Source organism: Mus caroli, unplaced genomic scaffold, assembly GCF_978045245.1.
Source record: "Mus caroli unplaced genomic scaffold, Mus_caroli_1 scaffold_19, whole genome shotgun sequence".
Taxonomy (NCBI): domain Eukaryota; kingdom Metazoa; phylum Chordata; class Mammalia; order Rodentia; family Muridae; genus Mus; species Mus caroli.
In genome coordinates this window covers 42,301,880-42,316,346 of record NW_028227274.1, presented here as the reverse complement: position 1 = coordinate 42,316,346, position 14,467 = coordinate 42,301,880, and the positions used below count along the sequence as shown (strand labels likewise).

The 14,467-nt window shown below is 38.1% G+C and overlaps 1 protein-coding gene across 4 annotated transcripts in view; it reads right to left on the bottom strand.

Annotated features, from left to right (window-relative positions):
- Positions 1 to 460: 460 nt before the first annotated feature.
- Myot (myotilin) overlaps positions 461 to 14,467 on the bottom strand; it is a 43,145-nt gene continuing 29,138 nt past the window's right edge. For 3 of the 4 annotated variants that reach the window (XM_029471773.2, XM_029471772.2, XM_029471774.2), the window contains 7 exons: positions 14,182 to 14,283; positions 11,986 to 12,035; positions 10,875 to 11,007; positions 9,801 to 10,008; positions 1,898 to 2,063; positions 1,240 to 1,373; positions 461 to 1,071 (listed from right to left, as the gene is read on the bottom strand). In XM_029471773.2, the coding sequence (XP_029327633.1) occupies positions 899 to 1,071; positions 1,240 to 1,373; positions 1,898 to 2,063; positions 9,801 to 10,008; positions 10,875 to 11,007; positions 11,986 to 12,035; positions 14,182 to 14,283 (966 nt within the window). In that variant the 3' untranslated portion in view covers positions 461 to 898. The remainder of the gene's footprint in view (positions 1,072 to 1,239; positions 1,374 to 1,897; positions 2,064 to 9,800; positions 10,009 to 10,874; positions 11,008 to 11,985; positions 12,036 to 14,181; positions 14,284 to 14,467) is intronic. The other variant, XM_085833576.1, reaches the window with a different exon arrangement.

The following is a 14,467-nucleotide window of genomic DNA, read 5'->3' as shown; positions in this document are numbered from 1 at the left end:
GAAAACACCATTGTTCCAGCTTAAGATAGTTTCCTGAAAGGATTTGTATCTTCCTGGGCTTGCACTCTCGGGGGCGTCACAAAATTAGACTGCCCAACATAGTACGTTATTTGATTTGGAAAACATAGGAGGCAAAACATCCAAACAGTCTTGACATTTCCATTAAATACACACAACTCAGAGATGACCTTTGGAGATGGTTCACACTCCACTGAGTTAGTGCACAAACTGAGGACTGTGGTTGCTGTTACTGTGATTGCCTTTGAAGTGTGAGTTGTGGGAAGCATTTTCAGAGGGAGTTGTGAGTTTCATGTCCTCCCTGGGAATGACAACATTTCTGTGTTTTGGCATTTGCTATTCACAGGTTTTTCTGAGTGTTGTTTCACATATAAAAACCACAAGTTTGATCCGGAAGATCATTCTAGACTCTTGTGAAGATGAGACAAGTCTGTCTTAATTACTCAAATTTTTATTCTCTTTGGATGGGAAGTTGTGGAACACTCAGATAATCTATATCATGTTAGTATTCCTATAAGAGAAAATAGGTAAATAAATGTTTGTTAAGCAATACCCATAAACTTTACTGCAAGCATTAGTGGTGTTTCAAAAGTTTCTGGTTCATAACTCACAGTTGTTAAAGGACTTCAGTGTTAAGACACTGCATCTTAAAACAGTCTCTTACAATACAAACTCATATACTTAGTTTACTGTCGGCTTCACAGGTCGGAGGAATACAGGCTGGGCCAGAGTCAGAGGGTAAATAACATTCTAAATGTGAGTTAGTTAAACGACCTAAGTAAAGTCACAATTTGTTAATATAGCCATGGACTTTTTTTCCCACAATGTTATCAGACATATTGGTTGTAGGGAAGTTGTGTTTTCCCTGTGGGCAAAGTTATTAAAGTTCTTCACTTTCATAGAGTCCGGATTGAGCTGCCAGGCGTTGAAACTCTCCTTCAGGGTTAAAAGCTTGCTTCACATCCAAACCTCTCCCATTGAGCGCTAAATATTTGCTGAATGTTGGTCGAACACGCAGCTGCTTAGGAGCTGGGAGAGTTTGGTTTGGACGGGCTGAAATAAATAAAAAGAAGAGTGGTTTAACATATTCCAGTTGAACTTAGCAGTCACTGACAGATATGGTGGGAAAATGATTCTGCAGGGACATTTCCCATACGTCACACAATTCTGAGCCAGATGTTTCTCAGTTTCCCGGTTAAATTGGGTTGCTCTGTGACATACCTGTGACATCTAATCTTGTGTTACACGTGGTCACACCAGCTTCATTGACTGCTGACACTGTGTACCATCCAGCGTCCTTCTTGTTTACATCTTTTATCAGTAAAGTTACTCTTCCGGCGTTGTCATGATATAAGCTGGAAAGAAGCAGACAAAAAACAAAGGGTCAGGAATTAAAATTTTTTTCATCTGGGGTGAAAGTTTAAATGATATTGCCATCTTATAGAATCTAACTAATAAGACAAGGCTGTTAAAGAAATTCCAAGACTGTGTCTAATCAAAGCCATGTAGTTATTGATTTTTTCCAAAGTTAGATACCCTACCTATGAGTGGAAGTATAACTTGGTAGAAGGGTATCTGTCTAGCATGCACAAGACCCTAGGCTGGATCTCTAGGAAATTCATACACACTCTCTCTTGCTTCCCCAAGTAATTCCCTTTTAATCTCCTACATCATTTATTTTGTATAGTCATGGTTCTTTACTGCCAACAAAAGATGAACTCTAGGCTCTTTTTTTTTGTATTATTTTTAGGATTACTTGAATTTGTCTTAAGTATGTATTAAATACATATTGTGTAATTTATATTTGTAGTGTGGGTAATAAAGCATAACTAGATTCATCGAACCTATATATACATCAGTCAAGATAGTCTTGTCTCACCTTATCCGATCAGTGTTGAACTGGACCATTTCATTGTTTCTTTTCCAGAACAGCTTTGGTGGAGGGATAGCTGAGATCTGGCACTCCAGCTTCACAGTCTCTCCCTCAAAAACTTTCTTACTCTGTGGTTTGAAGATAAACATCGGTGCTCTTTTATGCTCTTTTGCTGGATATTGGTAGGAAATCAATAAAGATGCTATTAGGCCAAATTAAAATTTTATGAAATTTGTATATTAATATTAAAGCTTTAAAAAGTAACATCAGAAGTGGAAACCTTTTTACTGTTAGATAAAATACCGAACATGTTGGCTACTGGTTTGCTGTATATTGTTTTTATTATGTTTAGCTATGGGCCTTGAATTCCTGATCTTTCCAAGACTTTTATCATGAAGGGGTATTGGATTTTGTCAAATGCTTTCTCAGCACATAACTAGATGATCATGTGGTTTTTGTTTTTGAGTTTGTTTATATAGTGGATTACATTGATGGATTTCCATATATTAAACCATCCCTGCATCCCTGGAATAAAACCTACTTGGTCTTGATCGATGATCGTTTTGATGTGTTCTTGGATTCAGTTTGCAAGGATTTTATAGAGTATTTTTGCATTGATATTCATAAGGGAAATTGGTCTGAAGTTCTCTTTCTTTGTTGGGTCTTTAGGTGGTTTAGGTATCAGAGTAATTGTGGCTTCATAGAATGAATTCGATAGAATACCTTCTGTTTCTATTTTGTGAAACTGTTTGAGGAGAGTTGGAATTAGGTCTTCTTTGAAGGTCTGATAGAACTCTGCAGTAAACCCATCTGGTCCTGGGCTTTTTTTGGTTGAGAGACTATTAATGACTATTTCTATTTCTTTAGGGGAAATGGAACTGTTTAGATCGTTAATCTCATCCTGATTTAACTTTGGTACCTGGTATCTGTTTAGGAAATTGTCCATTTCATTCAGGTTCTCCAGTTTTGTTGAGTATAGCCTTTTGTAGTAAGATCTGATGATGTTTAGGATTTCCCCAGGTTCTGTTGTTATGTCTCCTTTTTCATTTCTGATTTTGTTAACTAGGATACTGTCCCTGTGCCATCTAGTTAATCTGGTTAAGGGTTTATCTATCTTGTTGATTTTCTCAAAGAACCGGTTCCTGGTTTGGTTGATTCTTTGTATAGTTCTTTTTGTTTCAACTTGGTTGATTTTAGCCCTAAGTTTGATTATTTATTGCAGTTTACTCCTCTTGGGTGAATTTGCTTCCTTTTGTTCTAGAGCTTTTAGGTGTGCTGTTAAACTGGTAGTGTATGCTCTCTCTAGTTTCTTTTTGGAGACATTCAGAGCTATGAGTTTTCCTCTTAAGAATGCATTCATTGTGTCCCATAAGTTTGGGTATGTTGTGACTTTATTTTCATTAAACTCTAAAAAGTTTTTAATCTCTTTTTTTATTTTTTCCTTGACCAAGTTATCATTGAGTAGAGTGTTGTTCAGTTTCAACGTGAATGCTGGCTTTCTATTATTTATGTTGTTATTGAAGATCAGCCAACATTAAACTAAATGGAAAGAAACTTGAAGCAATCACACTAAAATCAGGGACTAGACAAGGCTGCCCACTTTCTCCCTACCTATTCAATATAGTATTTGAATTCCTAGCCAGAGCAATTAGACAACAAAGGAGGTCAAGGGGATACAAATTGGAAAGGAAAAAGTCAAAATATCACTTTTTGCAGATGATATGATAGTATATATAAGTGATTCTAAAAATTCTACCAGAGAAATCCTCAACTTGATAAACATCTTTCAGTGCAGTAAGTAGCTGGATATAAAATTAACTCAAAGAAATCAGTGGCCTTTCTGTACACAAAGGATAAACAGGATGAGAAAGAAATTAGGGAGACAACACTCTTCACAATAGTCACAAATAATATAAAATATCTTGGTGTGACTTTAACTAAAGAAGTGAAAGATCTGTATGACAAGAACTTCAAGTCTCTGAAGAAATTCAAGAAGATCTCAGAAGATAGAAAGATCTCTCATGCTCATGGATTGGCAGGATTAATATAGTAAAAATGGCTATCCTGCCGAAAAGAATCTACAGATTCAATGCAATCCCCATCAAAATTCCAACTCAATTCTTCACTGAGTTAGAAAGGGCAATTTGTAAATTCATCTGGAATAACAAAAAACCTAGGATAGCAAAAACTATTCTCAACAATAAAAGAACCTCTGAAGGAATCACCATGCCTGACCTCAAGCTGTACTACAGAGCAATTGTGGTAAAAACTGCATGGTACTGGTACAGTGACAGACAGGTAGATCAATGGAATAGACTTGAAGACCCATAAATGAATCCACACACCTATGGTCACTTGATCTTTGACAAAGGAGCTAAAACCATCCAGTGGAAAAAAGACAGCATTTTCAACAAATGGTGCTGGCTTAACTGGCATTTATCATGTAGAAGAATGCAAATTGATCTATTCTTATCTCCTTGTACTAAGGTCAAATCTAAGTGGATCAAGGAACTCCACATAAAACGAGAGACACTGAAACTTATAGAGGAGAAAGTGGGTAAAAGCCTCGAAGATATGGGAACAGGGGAAAAATTCCTGAACAGAACAGAAATGGCTTGAAGACACTGTCAATAAAACAAAAAGGCCCCCGACAGATTGGGAAAGGATTTTTACCAATCCTAAATCTGATAGGGGACTAATATCCAATATATACAAAGAACTCAAGAAGCTGGACTCCAGGAAATCAATAATCTCATTAAAAAATGGGGCAGAGAGCTAAACAAAGAAATCTCAATTGAGGAATACTGAATATCTGAGAAGCACCTGAAAAAATGTTCAACATCCTTAATCATCAGGGAAATGCAAATCAAAACAACCCTGAGATTCCATGTCACACCAGTCAGAATGGCTAAGATAAAAAATTCAGGTGACAGCAGATGCTGGTGAGGATGTGGAGAAAGAGAAACACTCCTCCATTGTTGGTGGGATTGCAAACTTGTACAACCACTCTGGAAATCAGTCTGGTGATTCCTCAGAAAATTGGACATAGTACTACTGGTGGATCCAGCAATACCTCTCCTGGGCATATTCCCAGAAGGTGTTCTAACTGGTAATAAGAACACATGCTCCACTATGTTCATAGCAGCCTTATTTATAATAGCCAGAAGCTGGAAAGAACCCATATGTCCCTCAACAGAGGAAAGGATACAGAAGATGTGGTACATTTACACAATGGAGTACTACTCAGCTATTAAAAACAACACATTTATGAAATTCTTAGGCAAATGGATATATCTGGAGGATATCACCTTGAGTGAGGTAATCTAACCACAAAAGAACTCACATGATATGCTCTCACTGATAAGTGGATATTAACCCAGAAACTTAGAATACCCAAGATATAACTTGTAAAACCCATGAAACTCAAGAAGAAGGAAGACCAAAGTGTGGATACTTTATTCCTCCTTAGAATGGGGAACAAAATACCCATGTAAGGAGTTACAGAGACAAAGTTTGGAGCTGAGACAGAAGGAAGGACCATCCATAGAGTACCCTACCTGAGGATCCATCCCATAATCAGCCACCAAACCCAGACACTATTTCATATGCCAGCAAGATTTTGCTGACAGGACCCTGATATAGCTGTCTCTTGTGAGGCTATGCTGTGCCTGGCAAATGCAGAAGTGGATGTTCACAGTTGTCTATTGGATGGAACACAGGGCCCCCAATGGAGGAGCTAGAGAAAGCACCCAAGGAGCTGAAGGGGTCTGCAACCCTATAGGAGGAACAGCAATATGAACTAACCAGTACCCCGCTGAGCTTGTGTCTCTAGCTGCATATGTAGCAGAAGATGGCCTAGTCAGCCATCATTGGGAGGAGAAGCCCTTGGTCTGGCAAAGATTATATGCCCCAGTACAGAGGAATGCCAGGAATAGGAAGCAGGAGTGAGTGGGCTGGGGAGCAGGGCAGGGGGAGGGTATAGGGGACTTTCAGGATAACATTTGAAATGTAAATGAAGAAAATATCTAATAAAAATATTGTAAAAAATACTGTAACATACATTATTATCTTACAATATTCAGAGTTCTTAAAATGGAACATAATGATTTATTAAAATTATAAGCATGCTTATATAGATGAGTCATTTCATCTACAGGGAGGCAGCGTGCATGATGGGAAGAGTAGCAGACAACTCTAGTTCAGATCCCTACTGGGGGAATGCAACTTAGCATTGGAGGGTTTGTCTTGCATTGCAGGGCTGTGAGCTCCATCCTCAACCCTACAAAATAAAATCTCTATTGTCTCCGCAGGCCATATAAAATTGGAACATTTTTGTTTACTTTCTCTGTGTCTCAGTTTTATCTTATGCTAACTACACCCTCCAAAACACCAGAATCAAACTAACCACAGGTGGTAGTGACAGATCTGTCTGAAAATGACAGAAGTGTTACTTTGTAAACTGATGATAACATGCACATGTCAGTAAACATCAAACCACCTGCAACAAGAAGAATAGGAAGTGGTGACTTCACATTGAAGCTGGCTTTGCTAAAGGATAAAGGAAGAGGCTGGATGGATTCAGCTCCGGTCTCTTTCAGCTAGAATAGGGAATTTCTTATGAAGCCACTGGCACAAATGTGATTTATCCAAAGCTTAATAGCATGAAGTGTATGCGTACTGGGCGTGCATGTACATCTGTGTTTTACTCTCTGTTTTCTTTGGTTGAGTTCCCTCAGTCTCTAGCATGATCCTAAAGATCTTCCATTGATTTATGTAGACTATAAACTCAAGAACACTGTCTGTCCTTTAACCCAGTCAGGCTTTTGTAAAACAAACAATGACTTATTAAGTCTTTATTGTGAGATAATAGGTTAATGCACTAAATATATTTAAAGTACTTAGATTGTAAAATTTAAAAACTGGACATGAGGTTTTATAGAGTTATGTTGCCATAGTGTGAGGTGGGAGTTTGTCAGACCTTGTTTTCCTAAAGGAATAGTGTTTTCTTTTTTTGGGGTGGGGAGTGGTTATAATTGGACAGAACTTTCCTAGTAAATATAATATGGTGCACAACTAAAAATTAACACCCACTCTCCATTTTTCAAGTATGAATTCGCATTATGACAGCCTATGACAGCTCTGTACCAGCATGAGTCAGAATGGTTACATTTCAGGCTATAGAGCAGATTAATTATTAGACTACAGCTTCTACTTTGACATTCTCTTCTAGCTATATCAACAAATGCTTATATCTCACTAAAATGATATACTCTTCTCCCTACCAATTCTTGCTCAGCCATGTTCACGGCTGCTCTGTTCACAGTAGCTAGAAAATGGAAACAAACTAAATGTCCTTCAGCTGACAAACAGATAATGAAAATGTGTATGTGTATATTACTCGGTGGAATAGAAAATAATAATGATATTTGCAAGTAAGTGGGTAGAATTAAATATATTATGTGGGGGTAACCCAGACCCAGAAAGATAAACTTAGTATCGCATATGTGATTTTTAAATCCAAGTCTTAAGGTGTGAGTATATAACTTGGAGTAACTGCAGAAACAAGGAAAGTTAGTAATAATAAAAAAAGCCTATGGTGATGGGCTGAAGGAGCCCCTGAGAGGGGAAATAGCAGGAATGGAGGGGGTGGAACACCCCCTTCCAAAGACTGGTTTTCATAATACCAAAGGGAGCCATGCAAACTGGCCAAAGGGTGAAGCACACGATAGTTCTACATGGCTCTGATGAACAATGACCAACATTTCCACGATATCCCTAAGGGTGCAGTGCAGTAGTGGCACTCATGTGCTGGCAGTAGCCAGCAGCTCTCTAATTGGACTTAAGATACTGGAAATCTAACCAGATACCTGGGACTAGTAAGTTCATGGATCTTAGAAAAGAACATACTGCTAGCGCTGCTCTAAACCAGCATAATTTCTCACTGCACTCTAAACACTTATCTTTGTGCCCATAGACAAGTGTAAGCTCTCATGTCTCATCAAAGAAGCTTTTCTTTGCACTAGACTGAGATCATAATTAAACCCCACACCTGGTCCAAATACAGAGAACTGTGTATTTGGTTCACAGCCTTAGTGGATATGTATCCCATAACTCCTGCACCAGAAGCTCAGGTGTATCTCAGAGAGGGGGGCAGAGAGATGGTAAGAACCACAGGAACAGGACCCCTGCTGTGAGATTTGGTCTTGCAGCCTAGAAGTATAGGGAGCCTTCGCTCCCAAAACCCCAACATAATGGCTGCCCAAATAAGACATGAACAAGGAAGGCACCTTGTTCTGACATGCTAACATAGAAGTGGGAACCTCATAGGCCTACACCCTTAGACAAAGAACTATAGGTAACTATTGACAGCTGAGAGAGGGAGAACCGGTTCTCTCTCTCTCTCTCTCTCTTTAAACTTTGGGAAAAATATATTTTAATTAAAATATAGTTACATCACTTTCTCCCTCCTTTCTTCCCTCCAACCCCCCTAACTTCCATTATTTCAACTCTGTCCATGTTCCTCTCACTCTCAAACTTATAGCCTGTTCCTTCATGATTACTATTGGTATATGTATAATTTTACTCATACTCTGATAAATAAATTCTCCTTTTGAAAGTCAAGCCATTTTTCTATTTAATATTTTTCATGTGCTTCAATTTTATTAAAAACACTCCTGTATTTTTTAAAACTTTAATTTATTTTAATTAATTATTTTATTTTTTATATCACAAATGTTTCCCCCTCTCTTGGTCCCCCCTCCCAGAATTCTTTACCCCATTTGCCTCTGCTTCATCTCTGAGGAGGTGCTTCCCCCTCATCCCCTGTCCTGGGCATGCCCCTTTCTGGGGGCAACAAGTCTCTACAGGATTAGGCACATTTTTCCCCCACAGACGCCAGACAAGGCAGTCCTCTGCTACATTGTGTGTGTGGGGGTGGGTGGGTGGGGCATGGAGGGTCGGACCAGACCATGTATGCTCTTTTGTTGGTGGCTTAGTCTCTGGGAGCTCCCAGGGGTCTGGATTATTTGACACTGTTTGTTTTCCTATGGGGTTGCTATCTTCTTTGACTCCTTCAGTTCTTCCTGTAACTCTTCCATAGGAGGTCCCCGACCTCAGTCCAACGGTTGGTTGGCTTTGAGTACCTGCATCTGTTTCAGAAATGTTCTTATTGAGGGATGAACCCCCTAATTAATTGTAAAACACCAGCTTTGAAGATCTGTACCTATAGCCAATACTAAACAGACTCAGCATGATATCTATCTGTCTTTCTTTCTATCTATCTATCTATCTATCTATCTATCTATCTATCTATCTATCTATTATGTATCTACAACAATCATGGAAAAGGAGGCCATACATTTGAAAAGATCAAGGGAGGGGCACGGGGGGGTTAGAAGGGGAGGGCATGGTAGGGGTTGGAGGGAGGAAAGGGAAGTTAGAAATGATGTAATTATATTTTAAATGTTTTAAAGAAGAGAAAGCAGACTGAGGAAGCCCTGGGAAGCAAGCCAGTAAGCAGCCTTCTTACGGCTTCTGCCTCAGCTCTTGCCTCCAGGTCCCTGATTTGAGTTTCTGTCTTGGCTCCCTTTAATGGATTGTGACTTTGGATATGTAAAATAAACAATTTCTTCATCCATCTCCCAGTAGTTAAATTGAAATAAAATTGTACTGTTGCCTTATTACTGCTCTAGAAAGAACTTGATAAATCTGCCATCCTAATCTCTGTTTCTCCTAGATGTCTTTTTTTGTTGTAAGTAGAGACTGGCATGGCACTAGATTCTGTAGATGTTAACCTAATTATGAAGTCCTCTGGGCTTTCCTTTTAAAATATTTTCCTTTGTAACACTCTAACATTCTTTTTTCTTTTTTCCAGCCAGGCTGCCTTTGAAGGATCTCTTTGGAGGCTTACCCAGAACATCCAGCTGCACTGTGAAGGTGGCTTCTCCAGCTCTGTTCCTGGCCACGCATGCATACGGCCCTGCATCTGATGCTCTGACCACTTCGAAGATGAGGGAGTGGAAACCCTTCTCAGACACTATCATTTTGTGCAACTCATCTGATTGCACTGGTCTCCCGTTTAGATACCATGACACATCAGGGGCTGGCAGTCCACTTACCTAGAAACAAAACAGAAAAGTCTTCTATTTATGATTTTAACAACTTTATCATCTGGATTTTGGGGTTGAAAATGCAAAGGAGGAGTTTAAAAATATATTTATTGTAAATTTTTATTGTGAAATTAAAAACAAGATCAATATTGCTTTTAGGCTATTTCAGAACACATACATTTCTTTCAAACACAACCTCAGGTTCTTTAAGACCTCTTTTGGTCACTTTATCTAAAACACTAGTTTATGTCTTATGCCCCATAAGGAATAGGGAAGCAGTGACTAGCTTAGCTAAGTGTGACTCCAAATAAAGTCCCACAGGCAAGTATGTGGACTTCAACTTAACAAATAGCTTTTGAAAACAGAACTTTCGAGCTACAATTTTGTATATGAATGTTAGTTCTATGAGTGCTTCTGTATAAAGACATTAACCCTAATAGAAGCTCTCATTGACAAGGAATCTGGAAAAATATTTTATGAGGTCAGGGTTCTCAAAATGAAAATAATCACGATGTGATGTGGCCTCTTCTCCTAGCCTGAAGACCTGAACAAGAAAAAAGCAGGGTGGCTTGAAGTAGTTAATGGACAACTACAGATGCGTGCACTTGAGACATCCTGGTGTGTGTGTGTGTGTGTGTGTGTGTGTGTGTGTGTGTGTGTGTGAGAGAGAGAGAGAGAGAGAGAGAGAGAGAGAGAGAGAGAGAGAATGTGTGTGAGTATATGTGTAGGAGTGTGAGTGTATGTGTGAATGTGAGAGAGTCTGTAAGAATGTGAGTATATGTGTGTGAGAGACAGTGTTAGTGTATGGGTGAGAGTATAGTCCCCGACTTAGTGTCCCATTGCTAATGTATCTTTAGCATTTAAAAGCTTCTTACTTTAAAGTCCATTCGGCAGAACCTCCCCTCTTCGATCGACATGTTTTCTGGCACTTGAATGAAGCGTGGTGGGTAAAACTTCTCCTGGATGGCATCCTGATCATTGGCCTCTGCTCTGGAGGATGATCTACTTCTACAACAACATTTTAACAACAATTTGCAGCAATGTCCTTGGTTTTTCAATTCACATAAGTCAGTTTGGCTATCTTGCTACAAAGTCCACAGCCTTTAGTTTGGTCTGATGGCATGGTGACAGCCGAGAGAGGCCTTATGGGTGATGCATTCAGTGACTTATTTGATTACTCGCAGACATACAATTTAGTCACATATGGTACAAATTAAACAAGTCTTTCCTTTTTAAATAGTTCCTTAAATTGAGTAATGTGTACCTCATAACTAGTACTAGGATTTCCTTGTTGTGGCAACATGGAATCATAGTCCTAACTATTGGATTAAAATGTCTTTAAAAATCCCCTTTGAGGTAGCTCTGAAAATTGACATAAAAATTTTTTTTTGAACTCACAGAGCCTGTAATAGCATGTACAAGACATTCACAGATTCAAGCCAGACAAAATCTCAGCACAGAGAAAGGGTAAGTGAACACAAAGGCCCATCCTAACCAAGAAGCTATTTCCAATTACTACCTGCTGGGAAAAAGGAAAATTCAGTTTCTCTGTTGGAGTGATACTGGATATAACAGCAACACTCCATCCAGGTCAGGCTTCATGCTCAGTAGTAGTTGACTAATACAAAAGCGATTCCATGGTGTGTGTGTGTTTTATTGTTTAGTGTTTTCTGTCTTTTGGGGCTTTGTTTTGTTTTGAGAGAAAGAATGTGAAGTTTGGTGCTGTGGAAGATCTAGGAGGACTTGGGGAAAGGAAAAGGATAGGATCAAATATGTTAGATGAAAAATTTAATAAAAATTAAAAAAATATATTAGACTATAATATTTGTTGTATTCTTTTTAACATCATCTTTGATGCTAGGAAATTCACACTGTGTTTTGAAAGAGTATAGTAAATGTGAAGGCTGTTTATACAAATTATATTTGAAGTGGAAAACATTTTTAGATGGCAAAATATATCTCTCTATACAAATTAAACAAAATTACCTTACTTGTGATGTGGGAACGTGCAGCCGTGCTTGTTCTGGGTTATGCTGCTTGAGAGTTAAAAAAAAAAAAAAAAAAAAAAAAAAAAGCATGAGAAAGTTAACCTGGAATTGGTCCTTTAAAATGAAACAGAAGTAATCAATTACAGTTTAAAAGAGTGTTTCTGTTTTGGCTGTGATTGGTTTAGTATATCTATCATTTAAAATATAGCAAATTCACTGCCTATTTCTTTAGTAAGAATCCCACAGGATTAATAAGATGGATTTACATGTGTGATTTATGAAAATAAGCTGGACCCAAGTCTGATGGTAGCTTCATTTCCATGACTGTTTTGTGATAAAGGATGATGTGTCCCTTTGATGTGTTTGACATGGGGACACACGGTACAGGTTGTCCTTTAGCAAAGCAGGAATAGAAATGAGGTCACTTGTGCTGGCAGTAAGCAATGGGTATCAAGCTACTGCCTGGCATGTCCACCACAAACAGTAAACACTTATTCGACTGGAAAATACTTCTCCTTTTAGCTCATGGCATAAAATCCCATTGGACACCTTGAGAAATACAGATAAAACTATAAAAAATTGAAACATGAATTGTTCGTGTTTATGAAAGGAATATTTACCTTTTATTATTTATATTGAGTACCAGAAAATTATTTCTATTTGATAATAAAGTTAGGGGTTGAGGAACATTATAATTGAATCAATTGATTATATATTTAATGACTGCTTTATATAACTATTGCTGTGCTTAGCACAGTGGGAGATTGAAAAAAAGTAGAAACTATAATCTCAGCCCAAATACCTCTCAATATCTGTGAGAAGGACACAGAAAACTTGATCACAAAAATTTATGTTGAGTTGAATCTCTTAGTCAATGTGTTTTGGCATTTTAAAACAACCTAAAAATTTTGGATAGTCTTAAGATTTCTTAAATAAAATGTCAAAACAACTTATCAATTCAGAAAACAGACTATTATTTTTTAGAAAAATGTCCAGAAACAAAAATCAAACCTAGTAGTTTAATAAAAGTAAAAATCTTCAAAAAAATTTAAAACAAACTTTTGGTTTCCTTACATTATGTTCAGAAATTCAGAGCATTTCAATTATAGCAGAGATGTCTTTTTGTTTGCAGTTACTCTGTAATTGGACAACACTTGTTAATGTGTGAGGATTAATGTTTGAGTGTATAAAACAGCAAGACTTACCCTTTCTAGCAGTATTATGTTTCTGCTACTCTCTCCTTGTCCCGGTCCTGTCATCTCCCTTTGCAAATACTGTCATAAATATTAACTAAAATTTTTGACCATTTTCAACTTATAGATATAGTAGCACTGTACTTATTCTGGCTATACTTACCTATGCCATGACCAGAGTTCAATCACAACAGATGCTCCGTAGAAATATGTTGAATAGTAGATGAATGAATGAATGAATGAATGAACTGCTCATTGTCTAATGTCTAGTTCTTACCCCCGCTATACTCTGCTCCATCCTTTCCGGTTACTCTAGTTGCCTTTTTTTTGTTTGTTTGTTTGTTTGTTTTGGTTTTTCGAGACAGGGTTTCTCTGTATAGTCCTGGCTGTTCTGGAACTCACTCTGTAGACCAGCCTGGCCTCGAACTCAGAAATCCACCTGCCTCTGCCTCCCAAGTGCTGGGATTAAAGGAGTGTGCCACCACGCCCGGCTTCTAGTTGCCTTTCTTGTAGCCTATTAAGAGGGTGTAATGGGCAGCTTCCAGAGAAAGACAAAAAGGGTAACAGCTCTTGTGTTTGCCTTTCCCACTTTACATGTGTCTTTGAGTTAAGGTGGTCATATATAAGTCTGTGTGTATCCACTGTGTTCTGAACTTATTCCTTAGGTTTTGTTTTGTTTTGAAAATGAGCTTTCCTTAATCTTAGAGATGTCACCCAATAGACTGGTTTTATTAGTTATTTTTTTTCCAGCAAGTAGTGTATTTAAACTCAGGAAAATGACAGAAGGAAGTAGATATGCTCCAAATGCAGTCCAAAACATCAAACAACTTATAAATTGCAAAAAAGGTGTTTTAAGATGGCCACAGTTGTGTGCTCCTATATTCCCTGGGACTTAGCAAGCTCAGAAACAGGGATCAATTGAACCCAGTTGTAGGGCTGAAAGTCCCATCTCAAAAAGAAAAGGCAAAGGCCACAGTTACATATCAATCATTTCAATGTACCTGTGGTGAATCTTGGACTTCACTGTTTTGGGCTTGAAACACAGCAGCAGCATTCTGAGGTCCTAACAACCTGCGAGCCATCTTCTCCTCGTAGGTCAGTCTCTAGAGGACAGTGACGAGATTTAGTAAGAGGCATTTGAACAGGCACACCTCTAAAAACCACTTCTCTATGTCAGAACTTCAAACTGTAGACCAAGTTTTGTATTATACTTTTCACCTTTTCCAAAGAGCCTTATCATCAAAGACCAGTGGCTAATTCAATTGAATTTTAAGAGCTTATATAATA